Source organism: Gopherus flavomarginatus, chromosome 3 (genome assembly GCF_025201925.1).
Source record: "Gopherus flavomarginatus isolate rGopFla2 chromosome 3, rGopFla2.mat.asm, whole genome shotgun sequence".
NCBI classification, from domain to species: domain Eukaryota; kingdom Metazoa; phylum Chordata; order Testudines; family Testudinidae; genus Gopherus; species Gopherus flavomarginatus.
The window spans coordinates 274,626,981-274,651,009 of record NC_066619.1 but is presented as its reverse complement, the minus strand read 5'-3'; the positions used below and the strand labels follow the sequence as shown (position 1 = coordinate 274,651,009).

General features: G+C 43.2%; 1 protein-coding gene across 1 annotated transcript in view; it reads left to right on the top strand.

Moving 5' to 3' along the window:
• Positions 1 to 19,771, top strand: part of LOC127047415 (uncharacterized) — a 64,145-nt gene extending 44,374 nt beyond the window's left edge. Inside the window, exon 7 of the mRNA XM_050945523.1 lies at positions 19,291 to 19,771. Coding sequence (XP_050801480.1) covers positions 19,291 to 19,771 — 481 coding nt within the window. The remainder of the gene's footprint in view (positions 1 to 19,290) is intronic.
• The last annotated feature ends 4,258 nt before the right edge of the window (positions 19,772 to 24,029 follow it).

Below are 24,029 nucleotides of genomic sequence, written 5' to 3'. Positions count from 1 at the left end.
GCAATGTTATAGCCTGGTACCAACAGAAACCAGGACAAGCTCCTAAGCTTCTCATCTATGCACTTCCACCCGTCCCTCTGGGATCCCAGCGGGGTTCAGTGGCAGTGGCTCTGGGAGTGGCTACACCGATTACACTCTCACTATCAGCAGTGCAGAAGCTGAAGACGCTGGAGATTACTATTGTCAGCAGGGTGCTAGCTTCCCTCTCACAATGATACAGACCCATAAAAAAACCTCCCTACTCTGTGTGGTTTCAGTTTCTTTCCTGTCACAGATGCTTTCTTAAGAGAATCACAGCTTGAACATAACCTGTGTGTTACACAGTGTCCTGCTGCAGTGGGGTATAGGGTCTCTGCGCTATAGATAAGGTCTCAACCAATGGCCGCTGAAATCAATGAGAGACCTTCCACTGCATTGGATCAAGCCTGTTGTAAGGAAGAGATTGAAATCTGCTTCATTCAGCTGGATACCACTGCTAAAGTGGCTTAAATTACAGAGGGAGGCTGCATGTTCAATATACTGGCTGCTAAATTTCTAGATGTACTTCCTGTCATTTTTAATATGCACATTCTTTGAGCATATTTTGTCAGCTGGTAATCAATGAGAGATGTTAACAAACCGCAATCATGTGGTTCCCTGGGAATGGGGAATAAAAACAGCAGAAGGGCAGAACCAGAAGCCACTTCAAAGGCTGGAGTCACTAATCAGACAAAATGGTCATCAGTGAAATGCCAATATCTGCTAACAGATCCAACACTCCAGAGTCTGCAGCACCATAACCACAGAATGGGGACTGTATCCTGGAGAGCAGTGACTCTGAAAAGGATTTAGGGTCAGAGAGGACAAGCAACTCAGGATGAGCTCTCAATGCAGTGCTGTGACAAAAAGGACTACTGTGACCCCTGATAAATAGGGGAGCAGGACTAGGGAGGGGATGTTATCTCTGCAAACATCATTGGTGAGACCCACACTGGGATACTGCATCCAGTTCCAGTGTCCATAGTTTTAAAAGGATGTGGAAAATTAGAGAGGGTGCATAAAAGAACCAAAATATGATCTCAGGCCTGGAGAAAATGCCTTGCAGTGAGAGACTTAAGGAGCTCCAGCTGTTTAGTTTATGAATAAGAAGATTGAGAGATTAGTTGGTTACATTGCACAAGTACCTTCCAGGGGAGAAAACACCAGATACTAAAAGACTCATTTTTTCTACAGAGAAAGGCATAACAAGAATCAGTAGCTGAATCCTGAAGCCAGACTACTTCCAATTAGAAATTAGGCACAACATTTTAACAGTGGGAATAATCCACTGATGGAAGAGTAATAGAATGCTAAACTGCATTATAATTATCTGCCATTAGGTGGAACTGTGTGTAACAAACCTTGTTTAAATGAACCTCAGCAATACCTGGCAGTACCTGGATTTTACAAACATATCCGGGATCTAAAAACAAACTCTGTGACCAGCCCCATATCTGGTACAGAAGAACACCACAGGAGCAAAGTGATGGATTCTCCATCTCTTCATGTCTCCACATCGAGCCTGGATGCCTTGAGACGTGCTTTACCAAAATTTTGGGAAACGGGGTGAAATTGAATGCTCTGTGATACAAAGCAGATGATCTCATAACCCTATAAGAACACTAAATGTACAGAAATATCTGACATTACTTCTGTGATAATTAGCATTTTGAATGGTAACCTAAAACTCTACGCACACTGAATGATGGAAACAAGTCAGCTCTCGGGCCCAAACCTGTGACACAAGGTCTGAGACTGGATATTTTACATAATTCCATTGGACTGAGATTTCCCTGCTGTTCAGAGCAGGTAAAAATACTATTTTATTCTTTAAGTTTCATTAACAATATGACTCAGACACACTAAGATGATCTCACAGGTTCAGCCCACCTGGTTATTAGTGCTCTGGACCCAGGGTCAGAACCAAACAAATAGAGCTCTGGCTTAAAGAAGCAACTTGAGACCCCAATCTGGAAGTGTCATTACATCACTTTAGCATTCTCTCAGTTCAGAGACACTGGTGATTTTTTCTTTATTTCCATTTTAGGGTCTTCTTGTGTTAATGTATAGTCAATTAGGAAAACAGCAGAAACACTGTTTACATCTACAGAATTAAATAATGACTCTATATAGAAACATTTTTATTGACAAAATATCAATATTTCCCTTTCTATTCAGCTTCCAGGGATCAGACTGGGCTGACTTGGTCTCCAAAGTCCTTCTCAGTGTTTCCAGAAAAAAGCATCACTATCCTCTGCAAACCATAGCCTGGTACTGGCACAAATCAGGATAAACTCCCAAACTTCTTATCTATACAGTTTCCATCAATCACAAGGATCCTCTAGACTGGATCAGTGGGAACAGATACTCTGAGCACATTCTCTCAATGCATGGGGTAGAAACAGATGATGCTGGACATTCATATTACCAGCAAGGTGGAAGGCCACCTTGCACAGTGCTGAAGAATAATACAAAAGCCTCCCTCTGACGTTTCTTTCATTCTCATATAACTAACACGTAACTGCTGTGCAATGCTATATTGGTAAGTACCATACTTTGCAAGCCTGTGCTAGATGGGTAAAAATTCCTAGCTCCTTACACATCATAGATACCCAATGTATTTCTATCTCTAATTACCACATTAGAGTGTTTAGCAATATATATGGACACAAGCAAGAAAATTACAGATCCAGTGCCCTTCCCATCCACCCTGCACCGCCTCTGTATTTTGCTCTGCAAACTGTGAGCAGTTTTTCTGAATCATTCCCCAAAATCTAGGATTTAATAATCTGGAAAGAACTAAAGTGGAAGAGAAAGAGGGGCGAGATCTGAGGTCAGAGTGCTTTGAAATGGACCTTTGTAAGGGTGACTGTTTGTCTTTGTGAATAAAGAGAACATTAAGTCTAAAAGAAGCTTATCATCTGCTGGGAGTTTCTCCCTAAAGAAACTAAATGTTCAAAGCCTAATCCCAGAGCTTTCACAGAGCCAATCTAAATTAAATTTGCAATCACCACACACTGAAACTTCAGAGACAATCACAAAATAAAAACAGACTTGCTGGAATCTACAAGAGTTCAAGTGCAAGAGAATTTGATGGCAGGTTAAGTGCACATCCTACCCGCAATAAACTTAATGGTAAATTTCACAGGAGCAATGGGAGCAGGATCTGGCCTTCCCCGCCCAAGAGGGTGCATGTAGCTTGGATGCAGATTTCTTTTTTTAAAAAATGAAAATTGTCACATACTTACTTGACTCTAGGAGCTGGAACTTTAAAAAATAACAAACCACTAAGTATGATGAGACTTACTCACCTTACTGTCTTGTATAAAAGGCCAATATCACCATTAACCTCTCCATGGTAGAGGGGGAGGGATTGGGCCCATGCTCACCCACTCTGCTAATCCAGCACCATCTTCCTGAGGATCTCCAAGCACTTTACAAACACTAATCAGTGATATCGCAGCACCCCTCAGGGGCACACCGAGGGGGCACCACCTTCCCCATATCACAGAAAGAGAGGATGAGGCACAGACAAATTTAATGCCCTATTCCTCTCCCACTGAAATTAATGGGAGTTTTGCCTTGACATCAGCAGGACCAGGATTGGGTGCATAGGGTCAGGTCCCACAGCCCTTATTCCCACAGGTTATCCCATTGATTTTAATGGGAATTGAGAGTGCTCAGTACTGCACAAGATCCAGCCCACAACGATAAGCCAAAGATCACACATGGGCAGAGGCAGAACCAGACCTCTGTGCCTGACCCACAAGAGTATTTCTCACCCACACACACGGAGGATAAGTGAGCATCACACACTGCGATGATGCACAGAAACCAGCTCTTTGTATAGTCACACCAGGGAGGCCAGGATCCCGCACACATGGGCTGCTTTGCATGTGAACTCTCCAGTGACGCCGCCCTGTTGCTCTGGGGGCTATAAAAGTTTTTGTTCCACTCTCTGCGGTTTATTGAGCAGCAACTGCCAGCTCAGACATACCAAAATGTTCTCCCAGGCTCAGCTGCTCTGGTTACTGGTGCTGTGGCTTCTGGGTAAGAATCAGAACTGGACGACACTGGCTTAAAAGTACAATGATCCATTTAAATTTTAAAAATTCAAAACATTGTTGCTAGATTGGATATTAAACAGTAGTTCATCAGAGTTATGGCTTGAATATAACAATTGTGAACATTTTGTATTATATGATGCATTTCATACATTTTCTAAAGATGCAAATATCAATCACTATAATTTATTGTTGCTCACTATCAGTTACCTTTTCTCTGTATTTATTTTGATTCCATATTTAATGCAGGATCCTATAGGCATGTCACAATGACTCAGTCTCCAGAATCCCTCTCAGTGTGTCCTGGAGAAAAAGTCACTATCATATGTACAGCCAGTTCTAGCCTTAGCAGCCAGTATGTATCCTGGTACCAACAGAAGCACGGACAAACTCCTAAGTTTCTTATCTACTGGGACTCCACACTTGTCTCTGGAGTTCCAGCCTGGTTCAGGCACTGATTACACTCTCGCAATCAGCAGCATTGAAGCTGATGATGCAGCAGATTACTACTGTTTGCAGAGGCATAGCTCACCTCTCACAGTGATACAGACCAATACAAAAACCTCCCCGCTCTGGGTGTCTGCAATAGCAGATTTCTGTGAAGATCATCACAGTGTCAGGCCTGGTCTACACTATGTGTTTAAACCGAATTTAGCAGCGTTAAACCGATTTAACCCTGAACCCGTCCACACAATGAGGCCCTTTATATCGATATAAAGGGCTCTTTAAACCGATTTCTGTACTCCTCCCCGACAAGAGGAGTAGCGCTGAAATCGGTTTTGCCATATCGGATTAGGGTTAGTGTGGCTGCAATTTGACGGTATTGGTCTCCGGGCGGTATCCCACAGTGCACCATTGTGACCGCTCTGGAAAGCAATCTGAACTTGGATGCACTGGCCAGGTAGATAGGAAAAGCCCCGCGAACTTTTGAATTTCATTTCCTGTTTGTCCAGCGTGGAGCTCTGATCAGCATGGGTGGCGATGCAGTCCCAAATCCAAAAAGAGCTCCAGCATGGACCGTACGGGAGATACTGGATCTGATCGCTGTATGGGGAGACAAATCTGTTCTATCAGAGCTCCGTTACAGAAGACGAAATAACAAAGCGTTTGAAAAAATCTCCAGGCTACGATAGACAGAGGCCACAGCACAGTGCTGTGGGACAAGCATAACAGAAAACCAAAGAATCAAATGGACGCTCATGGAGTGAGGGAGGGGGGACTGAGGACTCCAGCTATCCCACAGTCCCTGCAGTCTCCAAAAAGCATTTGCATTCTTGGCTGAGCTCCCAATGCCTAAAGGGTCAAAAACATTTTCCTGAGTGTTTCAGGGTATATCTCGTCAATTTACACCCTTCCCCCCCCCGAAAGAAAAGGGAAAAAAAACATTTCTCGCCCTATGTCTACTGCATGCTGCTGGTAGACAGGGTGCTGCAGCACTGAACACCAGCATCCCCTTCCTGGTGGCAGACAGTACAATATGACTGCTATCCACCATCATCATCAGCCCGTGAGTGCTCCTGGTTGGCCTCGGTGAGGTCGGCTGGGGGCGCCTGGGTAAAAATGGGAATGACTCCCGGTCATTCCCGGCAGATGGTACAGAACGGCTGGTAATCATCTTCATCATAGCAACTGGAGGCTGAGCTCTATCAGCCCTGCCCCTTTCATGTCTAAAGAAAAGATTCGGTACTGCCTGGACTATCATAGCAGTGGAAGGTTGGGCTCCTCTCCCCGCCACCTTTTAATGTCCTGCCTGGACTATCATAGCAGCTGGAGGCTTCCTCCCCCTCATTTTATCTTACTAAAAAGTCAGTGTTTCTTATTCATGCATTCTTTATTACTTCATCACACAAATGGGGGGACACCGCCACGGTAGCCCAGGAGGGTTGGGGGAGGAGGGAAGCAACGAGTGGGGTTGTTGCCGGGGCACCCCCTAGAATGGCATGCAGCTCATCATTTCTGTGGGATCTCTGGGGCTCTGACACGGAGCGGCTGTGCTCTCTGGTTCTCTAGTACACTTGCCCCATATTCTAGGCAGGACTGACTCTATAAAGAAGGGAATGACCCGGGGCGTCATTTCCATTTTTGTCCATGTGCCCCCGGCTGACCTCAGCGAGGCCAGCCAGGAGCATCCATGACAGCAGCAGATGGTACAGAATGACTGATAACCATCATCTCATCGCCAATTTACAATGGCAGATGGTGCAATAGGGATGGTAAGTGTCTCTGCTACCTTGCAAAGGCAAATTAATGCTGCTGTGTAGCACTGCAGTACCGTGTCTGTCAGCAGCATCCAGTACACATACGGTGACAGTGACAAAAGGCAAAACAGGCTCTATGGTTGCCATGCTATGGCATCTGCCAGGGCAAACCAGGGAAAAAGGGCGCGAAATGATTGTCTGCCGTTGCTTTCACGGAGGAAGGATTGAGTGACAACATTTACCTAGAATCACCCGCGACACTGTTTTTGCATTGGGATCTCAATCCAGAATTCCAATGGGCGGGGGGGGACTGAGGGAACTATGGGATAGCTACGGGATAGCTACCCACAGTGCAACGCTCCGGAAATCGACACTAGCCTCGGTACATGGACGTGCACCGCCCAATTAATGTGCTTAGTGTGGCCGCGTGCACTCGACTTTATACAATCTGTTTTACAAAACCGGTTTATGTAAAATCGGAATAATCCCATAGTGTAGACATAACCTCAGTGTAGCTGCTGTACTGTGACTTAGGGCTCAGGTGTTCCGTGTCAGCATCAGGGCTCCTCACTGCAACACCCTTCTGTGTACCTCCCCTATACTCCCCACCACCAACATACAAATAACCATTTTCCTTGGGAAACCCAGTTACCTCTGCTCTAATGGGAGCACAGAAGCCACCTGATGTCCAGGAAGAAAACCCCATCCTGTGCGGACTGAATCAGGCGCCGTTTGGCTGAGCATTAGCAGTTCAGAGAAAGCAATGTATACAAAACTTCCCTGCCAATGGGTGCTACTGGAAGTGGCAGCCAGCATGTCCCTGCAGCCCGCTCCACTGCCTGCAGCTCCGATTGCCCGTAAACGGCAAACCGTGGCCACTTGGAGCTGCAGGGGACTGAGAGTGCAGACAGTCAATGTAAACAAATTGTCTCACAGCCCGCCAACAGATTACCCAGATGGGCCGCATACAGCCAATGGGCTGCAGGTTGCCCACAACTGGTCTAACAGCTTTGGTAATGAACATTGACCTTTAACAGGTGCCTTTTGTAATATGGGTGTGTTCGTAAAGAGTTTCACCTGTGTATCTTACTCTCCATATTGTAAGAAAAATACAGCAAACCATGGTGGCATTTACCCCTTGTGAGGGCCGGCATGAGGCCTATGAATTACTAAAGTGAAAATAAAAACAATGAGAGTCCTTGTGGCATCTTAGAGACTAACATATTTATTTGGGCATAACCTTTGGAGGGCCATAACCCAGTTCATCAGCTGCATGGAGTGAAAAATACAGTAGTAAGGTATAAATATACGGCACATGAAAAGATGGGAGTTGTCTTAGCAGGTTGGGGGTCAGTGCTAATGAGGCCAATTCAATCAGGGTGGATGTGACCCATTCCCAACAGTTGACAAGAAGGTGTGAGTATCAATAGAGGGAAAATTACTTTTTTGTAATTGACAAAGCCAGAAGGATATCCAGAAATCACCTAGTACAGGACAGGTCCAATGAAGAAAGTAACAGAATGCCACCAGCCATCACCTACAGCCCCCAACAAAAACCTCTCTAGCGCATCATCAAGGATCTACAACCTATCCCAGAGGACGATCCCTCACTCTCACAGACCTTGGGAGACAGGCCAGTCCTCACTTACAGACAGCCACCCAACCTGAAGTAAATACTCACCAGCAACTACACACCGTACAACAGAAACACTAACCCAGGAACCAAGCCCAGCAACAAACCTCATTACCCACTCTGCATAGCTATTGAAGGGACATCATCATAAAACCTAACCACATCAGCCATACCATCAGGGGTTTGTTCACCTGCACATCTACCAATGTGATCTATGCCATCATGTGCCAGCAATGCCCTCTGCCATGTACATTGGGCAAACTGGACATTCTCTATGCAAAAGAATAAATGGACACAGATCAGACATCAAGAACTGTAACACTCAAAAAATGGTACGAGAACACTTCTACCTCACTGGACACTCAATAATAGATTTAAAAGAGCCATTCTTCAACAAAAAATCTTCAAAAACAGACTTCAACTAGAAACTGCAGAATTAGAATTAATTTGCAAACTGGACACCATCAAATTAGGCCTGAATAAAGACTGGGAGTGGCTGGGTCACTACAAAAAGTAGTTGATACTCACATCTTCTTGTCAACGGTTGCCAGCTGTTGGAGGGAGGGATAGCTCAGGGTTTGAGCATTGGCCTGCTAAACCCAGGATTGTGAGTTCAATCCTTCAGCGGGCCATTTGGGGAACTGGGGTAAAAACCTGGGGATTGGTCCTGCTTTGAGCAGGGGGTTGGACTAGATGACCTCCTGAGGTCCCTTCCAACCCTGATATTCTATGATTCTATGAACATGGCTACCCCTCTGAAGTGAAAGTCCCACCTTAACTGCAGAGTGTAAATTTCACCTCAAATTAACAATGATGTTGATTCTTCTAATCTTGCCAGCAGATGGCAGCACACCATCATAAAACTCAATCAAAATGCTGTAATATTTGAAATGTTATGTATAACCTTAAATGGCTTCCATAACCCTAATGTAACAACCATCAACATTCTAACTAATAGTACACAAATCAATTCTCCAGGTTGACACTCTGATCCTCTGACAAACTCTGTTCAACTTCAACATCAGCTCCAAATATCCCAAAGGGGAATGTACTCAAGACTTCCACAAACAGGAACAAAAACCAAAGTGACTCCAGTGCAATACATATATGATGGATGATGTTGTTAACGCCAGTATATACAGATATAGAACTAAGGGTTTTCCAGCTCATGCATATAAAAGGAATAAATCAGATGGGAGATGACTCCTCCACTGATTCATATGGGAGAATGACATAAGAAAAATCTCTCTTCTAACACACCCATTGCTATTCAACACCTGAGACCAACACTTCCCAACCTGGGTGCCTGAAGTTAGGCTACTAAATCTGTACGGACACTTGATTTTCCACAGCTGCTGAGCACCCACTAACTGCACTGAAGTCCAAGGGAGCTGAAGATACTCAGCCCCTCTGAATATCAGGCCATTTTTACTTCTGTACCAAATATGGATTTACAGGCCTTACTTTAGGCACCTACCAGGGTCTGATCATTTTGGCCCAAATGAAGATGTGTTAAAATAATAGCTCCCAAATAGAGAACATGCTCAGTAAACTAACCACAGCTCGATGTGGTTTTACATATTCAAGCCTTTGTCAATGCTGACCAAGAGATCTTGTTGGCACATGGGTGGATCTTGGCATAGACAGACAGTGTTGCTCTTGAGCAGTTGGTATTTTTTTTTCTGTTCTGCATCTATCCTTTACTTTTATTTTATTTTCCACTCCACATTACCGGTCTAATGAATGCAAAGGCTATAAAACATCAGGCCATGGTGTTTTTTCAGTTTAACAACCTACCTTATATAATCCCTGGCTTTCTTTTTCACATGTTCCTATGATGTTGTCTCCTCTCCACTTTGGCAAAGGGATGAGAATTTTATCCATCATCTCAACCACTCCTCCAATCCAGTTTTCCTGCCTCACCTCAGATGGACCAGGGATTCTGCCTGCCTGAGGAAAGAGCTATAATTTAGCCCTAAACCTGACAATAATAATCGCTTTCCAGTCCTACCACCTAACAAAGGAGCATCTCATTCTTTGATTTCTTTAACCTTCTCCTTTCTTTTCTGTTATCCATGTCCCTTTGTGTTTGGTTGAGGAAACTGTCTTTGTTACTAAACTCAGAACGCTTTGCTTGCAGCCTACTGTAATTAATATTTTCATAGGAAAAATATGAGCTTTACAATCAGCTCTACATAATACTGTCTGTGGGATGCAAAATGTAACATCACATTCTCCAAAATCCATGACACAGGCCAATTTCTTATCATTCTGACAGGACTCAATATTTTGCTGTTGCTCATCCTGCCTGGTGGGCTCTCTTATGCAAGATCTCACAGGGTTCAATGATGATGTCTTCTGGTATATTAATCTACTAGGAGAGAGCTGAGGTGCCTTCTGTGTATATATGACCATGACCAGAGGCTCGGGGGAGCCAGCTGAGGTCACTCAATTAGGGTGAACTGCAAAGAAGAGGGCAGGCAATCCCCAAAGCTGGTGGATATTCCAATACTTCGATTTATCCAGCCATCATAAAACAGCTTCTATTATATCTCACTCATTACTCAGCAGTCAACAAAACAGTTCCCTTAAAGAAACCCAGCCTCGGGCCTCCACCTAGACACTCAAGTCAAGTATGATGAGGATTTCTGAAAATCTTATTCATCGTATAAAAAAGTTCTACCAATTCCAAAGGATCGGACACATCCTGTCAAATTAACTTGGTGTCTTCTTTTTCTGTGATAATAAGTATGGTTGATAAATGTAATTATGTTGTAACATAACTGGACTTCTGTAAGGCATTTGACCAGGAACTGCAAAATATCTTGATTAAAAAAAATAGAACTGTATAACATTACCACGGCATACATTAAATGGATTAAAAATTGGCTAACTGATAGGTTTCAAAATGTAACAGTAAATTGAGGAATCAACACAGAATGGACATTTTTCCAGTGCGATCCCACAGGGCTCAGTTCTTGGTCCTTTGCTATTTTTAATTTTTATCAGTGATCTGGAAGAAAACATAAAATCATCACTGATAAAGGTTAGATGACACAAAAAATGGGGGAATGTAAATAATGTAGAGGACAGGCAACTGACACAGAGCGATCTGGATTGTTAAGTAAACTGGGCACAAGCAAACAATCCCCATTTTAATATGGCTAAATGTAAATGTATATATCTGGGAACAAACCATGTAGGCCATACTTACAGGACGGGAGACTCGATCCAGGGCATCAGTGACTCTGAAAAAGATTTGGGGGTCCTGGTGGATAATCAGTGTGACACTGGAACCAAAAAAGCTAAAGTAAATCTGGGATGTATTAACAGGGGAATCTGAAGTAGGAGTAGGGAGGTTATTTTACCTCCATATTTGGCCCAGGAGTGACCACTGCTGGACTAGTATCCAATTCTGGTAGCCACACTTCAGGAAGAACGTTGATCAGAGATGGTTCAGAGAACAGCCACTGGAACGATTTAAGAATTAGAAAATCTGCCTTATAATGACAGACTCAAAGAGCTCCATCTATTTAGCTCTACAAAGAAAAGGCTAAGGGGTGACCTATCACACTGTATAACAATTGACTCTGCAGTCTAATCCAGAAAGGTATAACGCGGAAGTTGAAGCTAGACGAACGTAGACTGGAAATAAAGTGCAAATGTTTAACGGTGACAGTACTTAACCATTGGAACAATTTACCAAGGGTCATGGCGGATTCTCCATCACTGACCATTTTAAAATCACACTTGAATGTTTTGTCTAGAAGCTCTGCTCTAGGAATTATTTTGAGGTAGTTCTATGACCTGCATTATGCAGGAGGTCAAACTAGGTGACCAAAATGGACCCTTCTGGCCTTGGAATCTATGCATGTATTACCTCCCTGTTTGTATTCAGTGACAAGGGAATCTGTCAATTAAAATAATATGTAGTCCTTAAACAGACCTGCAATTTTTCAAAGCACTGTGTAAAGATTAATGAATTAATGAACTAATTAACTAGCATCCTAATAATCAATGTGGGAAACTGTTCTCTGAGTGAACACTGGGATCAAAGAACTAAATAAGCCATGAGAGTTGGACATTACTAGTGACACAGACACCGGATGCTGCTGAGCTTATGAACAAACTGAGCCCAGTGCTGGACTCCTTGATCAGAAAAAGCTCCAGGATACTCTGGGCCCACTGATTAGAGAGACCTTTCCCTGCCTGACCCTTCTGGGCATCCCTCACTGACAGGAATGGGAGACGCGTTACCAGATTGAGGGGTGTACGTGGCCTTGGGTCTGGAGAGCGAATGGACATTTACACAGAGATGCTGCTTTTGCATATTTCCACCCAAGTGACAGTTCCTGGCTGTTCAGAGCAGATATAAATGTGTCACCTTCACACTTTGTGCTTCTGAACTTGGCATCTGTCACTCTACACGTATCAAGATGATCTCCCAGACTCTATTTCTCTGGCTTCTCGTGTTCTGGATTCAGGGTAAGAACAACCACACAGGAGGATTTGTTTAAAAGAAAAGTTATAGTATTTTACAAGGATTTAAATACTAAAATATTTCCCTTTCCAGCAATCATTCCTAGCAGCATTTACAGTGTTAGCAGAAAGAGAGCTCCAGGCTAAACTCCTAGATATGCAGCTTTGTAGTGTTAATTATTCTGATACTGGAGGATTTTACATTTCTTTTTATTCCAAATTTATTCTCCAATACAGATTCCAGTGGGCAGATCCTGCTGACTCAGACTCCAGAATCCCTGGCAGTGTCTCCAGGAGACAGAGTCACCATCAACTGCAAAGCCAGTTCCAGTGCTAGCAGCTGGATGTCCTGGTACCAACAGAAATCAGGACAAGCTCCTAAGCTCCTTATCTATAAAGCCTCTACTCGTCCCTCTGGGATTCCAGACCGGTTCAGTGGCAGTGGGTCTGGCACTGATTTTACATTCACAATCAGCAGGGTTGAAGCAGATGATGCTGGAGATTATTACTGTCAACAGTAGAACAGCTTCCCTCTCACACAGTGATACAGACCAGCACAAAAAGCTCCCTGCTGTTTAGATTCAGACTCTCACTCAGTATTTCAGGTGCTTCCTGGGCAATTACATTGTTATCTCTGCTCCCCTGCAGTGGGGTGGGTGGATGTGTCAGACTTCAGTCACCGCCCTCCACGCACGAACTTCTGGTCCTTACAGGTGCTCACACCATGGGTTCAGATTTGCTCTTATGGGCAGCATCCAACTTCCTATTGACAGCAGGTTACAATCCACGCACCTTTCTACTGAGCTGACAAAATACTTCAGCCTTGTAAATCACCCACGCTGGAAAACTGCAACAATCTAATCCCAAACTGTGCTCAGAGTACAAGCCACTATCTCATCCAGCATCTTCTGTTCAGTTAGTTTTGCTCATTAGAACATCTGCTTCATGTACAGAACCATCCAAACATCTGCTACTGCCACTTCAGTGTCAATAACTGCATCCACCTTTGATGCTTTCTCTCTTAGTTACTACTAGGTAGGCTAGAGCCTAAGAACATCAGTTCGTTTTTCAGTCCTACATAAAAGTGCAGCTTGTTTGATACAATTAATAGTAAAAAATAAGAAATCAGTGCAAGAAGACAAGACAGGCTCTTTCCTAAAGAACAGAAACAATATTTGATTCCAGAATAGAGCTCATAAACATGCAAATGCCCCAGTACACCCATAGTGTCCATCTCAGAGAGCAGAGGAAACAAGGAGAGAAAAATGAAAGGAGGAGAGAGAAGGGCAGCTTTAAAGTCCACACAGGATAAAGAGGCAGAGCAGCTGACTTAAAAAGTCCACAGAAGTGACATTCTAATCTGAATCAGGTGGTTTCCTGTTCAAGTCCCCAGATGGTGCAAATCAACAGAGCTCTATTGATTTCAGTGGAACTACACTAAACTAAACCAATGAGCATAACCTGTGTATTTATGAACAGTGAATCTCTTCAGAGATTATTGTCCTTCCAGCATCTGAAAGTCTCTCACCAGTCAGACACAGAGAGACCCAGTAAGCTAGTTCACAGAATGTCTAACTGTAAAATCCCATGTACTGAAGATTTCTTATAGCTGCCTTTTCCTGTAAACTCCACTAAAGAAATTACAGCCAATCTTCACACTGAACACACCAGTCCAAAACAGCAGAAGCAGCTGTAAAAAACAATTTTCCACAGCTGTGTGTGAGATTCAATTCACAGAGCGAGGCCAGAATCCTTGTTTCAATGGGCCACATCCTCTGCTGGTGTAGATCAACATAGCTCTATTCACTTTAACGGAGCTCCCTTTATATGAAACAGCACAATCAGCTCAATGGCTTTGCCATTTACTACTGTATAAGAGCATTTACCCTAAGACAGCTCTGTCAGCTGAGATATTTAACACTAGAGCGGAAGGTAACTTTGCAGAGGTCTTTACCTCTCTGATGTCTATGATATTATAAAGCTTGGGCTACAATGGGGATTTTAAAAGCTTGGCTGAAGTCAGTCATGAATGTCAATAGGCTCTGTTATAATTTTATTTTCCTTCCTGGACTCAAGGATGCATCACAGAAATAACTAAGCCGAGCTGTGGATGTTGTAGAAAGGAGCAGTATGACAGAGGATTTTAATGTCATTTGAAAGGGTCCATTTTCATTTTCTCTGGGCTGTGCTTGATTAAATTCTGCTCTAGATGCAAACCTCAGATTCTGATGATCCACAAATATCAGCATTTTCAGAATATACCCTACATCTCAGAGACAATTTACATCGCTAGGGTTCTGCATATTCACACCCGAATGTCATTTTATTCATGCTCTGAGCAGGGATTATAAATCTGTCCAGTTGTACTTCAGATTTCACTGCAGGGCTCTGATCTCCTGCACTCAGCATGGCCAATGTAATTCCATATGCAAAGCTTTTCTTGATGTTACTCTTCTGGGTTGGAGGTACAAGAATGAAAATATGAACACTGAGAACAGTCTGTTGGGTTATGCAATGTAACACACAATTACTGCTATCTTCAACTTCTAGTAGATTTAAAGTACATTTCACAATATTGTCAATGCTGTGTATTTTCTTTCTACTTCTAGCAATTTCAGGCTGGATGATTTCAGAATCAACAAGCTGGTTTGACTTTGATGTTATACCACCAAGCACATTTCTAATAAGGGGTCTCTTGGAGGGTTCAGTTTCAAAGGAGAGAGCTAGATCCCAGCCACTGCATAAACTCCTGAATTTTTTGAGTGTCACTGCACTTGGACTAGATGGACCCTGCTCATTTCTCTTCCAGATCCCAACCCAGACAAGATGGACTAACAAGGGCCACAGGAAAACAGACACAACTTCCTGCTTATCAGTCAGTTTGGCAAAGCAATAAATACTTGGTGACGTGGGGTAGACTCTATACACTGTAAGTGCCGGACCACTATCAGCCTGGAGACCATAGTTGAACAGACTCTTTCATTATACTTACATGCCAGCTGTGGAATAGTAAAGGTTGAGCTGTGCTTTCTGGTTAGTCAGCTCTTAGTGAATGAACAAACACATGGCTCAGGGGATGTGTTCTTGATCTGGTCTCACACTGCGCATCCCCCAAATAATCTTTGCCCCCTGGCCAGCACCAACATATCAAGTAGGACCACACGTCATTGTGTTGATATCTGACTATGGGTCATTCAAGAGTCCATGAGATCCCCAAAATGGGATCCCAGGTGATGGAATGGTCTAGTGGTTAATGCAAGAACTGAGAGTCAGGGGAATTTGGATCTAAGCCCAGCCTGGTCTCTCACTCACTCACTAACCTTGGCCAAGACAACTTCTGCATGCCTGGGTTTTCCATCTATAAAAAACAGATGTGGTAATTCCCCTCCCTTAACAGTTTTTGGAAGACATGATGTGTTAATGTTTTTAAAGCATTTTTAATTTTTAGTACATAGTGCAAGGGATTATTAAATGAAATACAACATTTTATTTTGCTTCTTACACATGAAAGCATAACAGCAATGGACTTCAATCCATTAATGGAGATGTTCTATACAGTTTATTGCCCTTGACGTAAACCAGACCCATCACTACCACTATTCAAAATTGGGTTGGACAGAGCACTGGAGACCATGCAAAGGCGTAGGAGAGGCTAAAATTCCTATTGGAATTTTCTACCTCTCTCTTCAATGATTCTACTATCCTGGAACTGCTGGGGGGAGCTGAATGTTTTGGCTTGTACAGAATCTTCAGTAACATGTACACATTAAAGAATGAACTTGGCTGTCTGTAGAAAGGAGCCCTCTGATTAGAAATATGCCAAGCTAAACCTAAAAAGACTTCCATGTCCTTTGTCAGGATTGTGTTGTAATTTTTCTGGGCTTATCTTAATATAACAGCCCCTGGGAGGGGGTGGTTTAACGAAAGAAACATTTCCTGACTACCCTGAAACTCAGAGGCAATTTACATAGCTTGGTGTCTCTGCATTTTCACACCCTGTCATAAACAGATAGCTAAGGGTTAATGTCTCTTACACCTGGAAAGAAGTAACCTGAAACACCTGACCAGAGGACCAATCAGGAAACCAGACTTTTTCAAATCTGGGTGGAGGGAAGTTTGTGTCTGAGTTTTTTGTCCTCTGCCTGTCTCTCTCTCGGCTATGGGAGGATTTCTGTTTCCTGCTTTCTAATCTTCTGTTTCCAAGTTTGAGTAAAGAGATCATAATACAATAGGGGTTATTGTTTTTTTCTTTTGTATTTACATGGTATAGTTGCTGGAATGTTTTGAATTGTATTCTTTTTGAATAAGGCTGTTTATTCATATTTCTTTTAAGCAATTGACCCTGTATTTGTCACCTTAATACAGAGAGACCATTTTTATGTATTTTTTTCTTTCTTTTTACATTAAGCTTTCTTTTAAGACCTGTTGGAGTTTTTCTTTAGTGGGGAACTCCAGGGAATTGAGTCTGTGCTCACCAGGGAATTGGTGGGAGGAAGAAGTCAGGGGGAAATCTGTGTGTGTTAGATTTACTAGCCTGACTTTGCATACCCTCTGGGTGAAGAGGGAAGTACTTCTGTTTCCAGGACTGGAAATAGAGAGGGTGGAATCCCTCTGTTTAGATTCACGGAGCTTGCTTCTGTATATCTCTCCAGGAACACCTGGAGGGGGGAAGGGAAAAGGTTTATTTCCCTTTGTTGTGAGACTCAAGGGATTTGGGTCTTGGGGTCCCCAGGGAAGGTTTTTGGGGGAACCAGAGTGCCCCAAAACAGTCTAATTTTTTGGGTGGTGGCAGCTTTACCAGGTCCAAGCTGGTAACTAAGCTTGGAGGTTTTCATGCTAACCCCCATATTTTGGACGCTAAGGTCCAAATCTGGGACTAGGATATGACACACTCAAATGCCATTTCCTCACTGCTCTGAGCAGAGATTATAACTCTACTGGGTTGAATTTTAGATTTCACTGCAGGGCTCTGACCTTCTCGTCATCCAGAGGAGTCAAGATGATTTCACACACACGGCTTTCCTTGATGATGAGAGGGTGTGTCTGGGTTCAGGGTAAGAAAGAACAAAAAGATGAAGTTTTTAAAAAGGCCTGTGGGTGTATTTAGTGTGGGACACAATTCCTAGTACATTTAATTCCTAATACCAATAATCATGTGAAATTTACATTTTAAAAACGTTGTGGCATCCACAGATGTTCTGCTTCCAGACACCACTGGAGAGATTGTGATGACTCAATCCCCAGCATCCCCTTTCAGTTAATGTAGGTGAAAGCATTTCTATCAATTGTAGAGCCAGTTTTTGTGTTACTGCTGATATAGCCTGGTACCAACAAACGTCTTAAAAAGCTCCATAACCCATGATCTATTAAGCTTCTTCTTGCCCTACGGCAGTTTCAGCTCAGTATTGGCAGAGGATATAGCATTGATTTCACATTCACCATCACATTTGTGTAATATTGATACTACCATCTGCCACGGCCCTTGGATAGAAGAGGAAAGATTATAATGGAAAGAGAACATTTTGAAGGAAGGGGAAAAAGGAAAAGATAGGAGAGGAGAGGAGGAATTATCAAGTCCAAAATGATTAGCACCCAGACTATTCGTTCCATACTGGATTGAAGCTGCATGCATCTGACATACAGCCTGATTATCTGAGGGGTGAGGGTAGGGAGATATGAAAGAGGTCTATAAAATCATGACTGGTGTGGAGAAAGTGAATGAGGAAGTGTTATTTACCCTTTCACACAACACAAGAACCAGGGGTCACCCAATGAAATTAATTGACAAAAGATTTAAAGCAAACAAAATGAAGTACTACTTCTCACAACGCACAGTCAACCTGTGGAACTCACTGCCAGGGGATGTTGTGAAGGCCAAAATAATACTGGGGTACAAAAAAGAATAAGATAAGTTCATGGAGGACAGCTCCATCAATGGCTATTAGTCAAGAAGGTCAGGGAGGCAAACTCGTGATTTGGGTGTCCCTAAGCCTCTAGCTGCCAGATGCTGGGACTGGAAGGCAGGGGATTGATCACTCAATAAATTACCCTATTCTGTTCCTGTCCTCTGAAGCATCTGGCATTGGCCACTGTTGGAAGCTAGGGTACTAGGATGGATGGACCACTGATCTCATCGAGTATGGCCATTCTTATATAGGTGTTAACCACCTACAGCTTCTATTCACTTGTCCTGGAGATGCTGGTACTCAGCACATCTGTAAATGAGGCCCTAGGTTATTTAGCTTTTCTAAAATGAGAGATCTCAGACTAATTGACACACCTTGGGAATGATGTTGTGGGAAAGGCCAGCAATTTGGGAATCGCTGCTTTATCTAAGAAAGACAGAATGACTTCCTAGTGCATGAAATCAGTGACATCCAGAGTGTGTTCAGATGGAGAGGGCTGAAATGAAGGCCCATCCCAGATTATGGTGGCACAGGCCAAGTGAATATTTAGGAGAGACGTGTCAGATCTGGTCAAATATACATAAGATCTGCAAAGACAGCTGTATATACTGCATCTGTATCTCAGAAACCACAATATCATTTCAACACAGAAGAGCAGCAGGAAATAAGCCAAATATGAGCATTTCACATCTCTGGGCTGAAACTAAAAGTGCAGTAAATTTGCATGCATTTTGCATAGGGGTGAGGTGTCCTCACTGAGCTGCTGAGCACATATAAACATTTCATTTTCCACTGCTCACTTATGAACAAGCTTTTCCAACCACGGTCAGGCAAGATGATCTCACACACACCCCTTCTCTGGCTGCTGGTTCTCTGGGTTCAGGGTAAGAAATTAATTAATATGCTTTTTGAAAATGTCACACATCAGTGTGACAGATCAGAAATGCTGCCAGTCTGACTTATTTAATTAATATTCTACTCTTGTACTTTAGTATAAATTCACATTGGAAAATTCAAACTGTGTTTCAGCATCTGAACACTTGTAAAATACAGTATAGTATCACTGTTCATTCCCTACCCATCTTCTCTCTTTATCCAGACTCCTCTGGGCAAATTGTGATGACTCAGTCCCCGGAATCTCTGGCAGTGCCAGTGGGAGGGAGAGTCTCTATCAACTGCAAAGCCAGTACAAGCATTGGCAGTTACATAAACTGGTACCAACAGAAACCTGGACAAGCTCCAAAACTTCTTATCTACTACGCCACCAACCTCCAGTCTGGGGTCCCAGCTCGGTTCAGCGGCAGTGGGTCTGGCACCGATTTCACATTCACGATCAGCAGTGTAGAAGCTGAAGATGCTGGTGATTATTACTGTCAGCAGGGTAGCAGCTTACCTCTCACAGTGATACAGACCGATACAAAAACCTCCCTGCTCTCTGCAGTGTGCATTGCAGTTACTGCTTCCTCCAGATAAAACTGTCAATTTTTCACATTCTATGAAGCGCGAAGGAAGAGGGTAACGTTTTTCATCTCTGAACATACAGTGAAAAGGAGAAAGCTGAAAGAGCTAAATTGTTTGAATAAGCACATAAATACTAGAATTTATACGTAGGTCTGAAATTTATTACAGTTTATGCTGCTTTATTCCCAGTCTTGAATCCCAGGGCAACAGACACACTTACTTGAGTTTCAATACAAGTAATTCGGAACAGCTGTTACATCTTCTATCTTTCAGTCTTGAATGTTTCTATCTTCTAGCAAAATGACTTAATTCCTTTATAGAGAGCTGATCAGAAACAGGAATTCTCATATTGTAAGAAATTCCAAATTTGGGGAAGAAGGAGGGGGGCTTGTTGTGAATTGGCATAATAATTTGAAATTTCAACATTTCCTGTGATATGGAAATTCCAAAATTTCTTTTTGTGAAAAATCAAAGCAATGTTTCATTTTTATTCATACTTCAGCTACTTGACCTTGAAGGGTGTTATATAATGTCAAAACGATTACAAAATCATTTTCCCATGAAAATTTCAGCATAATTGATGTGTTCCCAGAGAAGGTTTAGATTTGGAAAGCTGTTCCATCAAAAAATTCAACCTGCTCTACTATTGTAAATACATTTCTACCATGACCTGGGTGTCTCCTTTCATTGGAATAGATCCTCACTAAAATCCCACTGGGAAGGTCTCAATCATTATTAATCTAGGAAAATTATACTAACCTAGGGATTTGTAAATGGCTGTGTCTACTGTTTGCAGATTAGGGTAAGAATTCCTGGTCCAGAGTTTCCAAGACCAGTGAGGGAGCAATTCCCCAAACGTAACCGAACCCTGAGACAAAGCAGCTAATAGACACGCATAGGAATTTCAACAGAGTTCAGGGTGGAGGGAGGCTGGGTATGGAAGCTCCAGAGGAAGGATATGGCCCAATGGGCAGGGCAGTAGGGGCAGCCACACAGAGCATGCCCACCCCTGTTCCAGAATAGCATTGATTATGAACATATTCAGATGGGTTCTGGCTAGCACAAGCAGCAGGAACCAAGGGAGGTGGTGTTCAGTCAGCTTCCTGGGGGCTGCTGGGGCTGGCCACACGCACCCAAAAGAGGTAGCTGCTGGGGATGGAGTGGGTACGGTAAAAGGGCTAGAAGGAGAGAGGTCTGGAGGTCCCCCTGCTCCTCTCACACAATCCCCTGCAACTCTCAGGCTTGGGCACCTACCAGGTCACAGAGGTAGAGGGGATAGGGGCACGGACACAATGGGCAGTGCTGGAGGCTGGCACACTGCTGCTATTTTTCAACTTTTCTGTGCTGCACCTGCACTCAAAATCTGAGCATGCTTGGGTGACCTCATCCCAGACCTCATTTTCAGCCTGCTGATGTGCACCCTTCAAGCCGTCGAGAGCATCCATCATTCTGGAGATGCAAAGTGCACGCAGCCACTGGTGCGGATGCAGAGAAGCACGGAGCTGCTGGTGCCACTCCTTTTAGTAACCTGGCCCTTAAATAAAAGGAAAATGTGTTATAAGATGAATGAATTCAAACAGACTCAGCTGATTGGATGTAAACCCATACACAGTAAACGGTTGAATGACTTTAGCTCTTCTTACTTGTGTTACAACCTGCAGCCTGCTCCGTTACTCTTCATTAATCAAACAGCTGTTGTTACCCCTGTGCTTGTAAAGCTAACTCTGGCTGCTTTGCCATCTGAACCATGCAAATATGTTATAGTTAATACAGCCAATGACAGACTGAAACCATCAATCCAATAGCTCAAAGCTCCTCCCTGGTATTAACATTGGGTCATTTACATAGTTGGGCTCTTTTTGCCTATTCACACATGGCTGATGGTCCCTCACTGAGCTGCTGAACACATAAATGGTTCCATTTTCACTACATGCTTCACTGAGGAGCATTTCCAGCCACACAGAAGCAAGATGATCTCAAAAACTCCCCTTCTCTGGCTGCTGTTTTTTTGGATTCAGGGTAAGAAACAGACAATGTTCAAAGAGTTATTAAGGAATGAGACAATCCATCAAAAAAGGCAGTGATTTGTTTATTTAAATACTAGTTCCTGGGGTATTTTCTAATCCACTTCTACTGTTCAGTTTACAAATGTTTCAGTGTAAAGTTTTTTAATGTCATTGTCTTAGTCATGGTATCTAGCCCCAATCTGAACCTTAGAGTCCAAAAAAATGAGGTACCAGCTAAGTTCTTTTGAAAATCTGCTTCTTTGACCCTGATCCTAGGCCCAATGAAGTTAACAGGAGTGTCCCCATTGAATTCTATGGGAGCTGGATCAGACCCCCTACAGGCTTATCCGCAAGCTACAGTCTTCCAGGGTTCTTGGGTTCACTCAGCAGCAAGCAGCTGCTTTGTCGCTGGAGAGGCAGGTAAGAGAGGAACAGCTAGAAAAGGGTATGAATAAAACAGCCCACAAGCAGAGGAGCACAAGAAAAAGCTGGTGTCATGGGGCCAGACTAAAAAGAAGTGGTACCTTCTCATAAATTCCCTTCTTTCTCCAATGCAGGCTGAGCAAACACAAGGTCAGGCCAGAAGGAAGAAGTGAAAGACAGACAATGACCACACTGTCCGTGCCACAGTTATCCCAGGGACAGGCAGGTGCCTTCTACCCATCCACCTCAGACAGGTGCTGGAATAGTTACTGGGAAGTAGACAAATATCAAGATCTGGCAGCTGAATTGCAGCACAGCCCTAGTTCCAACAGAACTAATCACAGACACATCATCAATAAGGAAGCCACAACAACCTCTGAATTGCAATCCATGGCAACCGCAGATCTTCAAAGATCATCAAAGTGCTCTAATTCATAGTGAATACACAAGTGTTCCACAGAGTCTTTAATCAGTTAGGACATCTACTAATTAACTGGTAGCTAATGACAATTCATGTTCATTGACAATCTTCAGAGAGTCTCCACAGCTATATGAATTATGGACTTGACCCAAAGCCCACTGGAGTCAGAGGAAAGACTCCCATAGACTCCAATGAGCTTTGAGATCAGGTCCTTAAGGTTTTACCTCCAGCATTCTTTCACAGCTGGTGTGTAAACTGGGGAATGAATGAGCAATCTTAAGTTAAAGTTGTTTTTTGTTTGTCCAGGACATGAAATAGTGTATCTATAATGTCGGGGTTATCTTTATCCCAGACTTTTCAGGTTCATTGTATGACTGCAAGAGAGACAGACAACCCAGCAAAGTCCGAAACCAAGTTCTTTATTGATGTATGCACACAAACAACAAAGAACAAGCCCATTTTCCGCACAGAACCAGCCCCCTTTGTGCAAATTCAAATAGCTTTTTATTAGCTACTCCGTCGCATCATCACTTACGTCACGTCATCACTGTACCTTTCCAGATATACTTTCCCAGCACACAAGAGAAAAACAAAGAGCAACTGTTATTTCTTGATAAGTTTCAAAAAGGTACAAGTTGTTTAACAAAGTGTGTGCAAGCATTTTTCCCAGACTCTGCAAGCATTCTCTTATCTAGCAAGGTCATAAATCTGGCCTGTCTACCCCAGCCAGTAAATTTTCGGTAGGCCTTGATCGGTTCTAAGCTGAACTGGGTTGCTAAGCAGAACAGGCCATCAAGGCAAACTCATCAATAACAATACACATGGAAACACTCATCAGAAAAGTCCCATCCAGTCAGTGCTTTAGGGACTCTTACTGAAGCAATTATGATGGGGATTAGGACAGCAGTAAACTTTCTTTTCTGTTCCAGAAATTATGAGGGCAGATTTTCATGAGTGACAGCCAATAGCAGTGCCTTTGTGAGAGAAATCTAACTGGATTCTACTGCAATACCCTGCCTGCCTGCTGGCAATAGTAAATGTCTAAATCAAGCAGAAGCAGCAGTTTTGCAAAGAAACAAACCACTGTGTAAACTCTCTAACAAGCATAGTTTGTAAAGTACAGGTTTATAAAGGTGCCTGCCTGGATCATGGATTGAAGCAGGACGTCTGAGATAGCCTTTTATACATGTTAGCAGCACGTCTCTATAGTAATGTGCACTAAGCTGGATGACGAGTTGAATCTCTCTGCAAACAGTTCCACAGTAAAATACTGCTGGTGGCAGGTGCTAGACTCAAAATCTACCCACAGAAGTGACTGCCTGCAGCACAGTCTCCTTTTCAGTGCCCCAACACTCAGGGGCAGCTCTAGGCACCAGCAAAGCAAGCACGTGCTTGGGGCAGCACATTTGCAGGGGCAGCA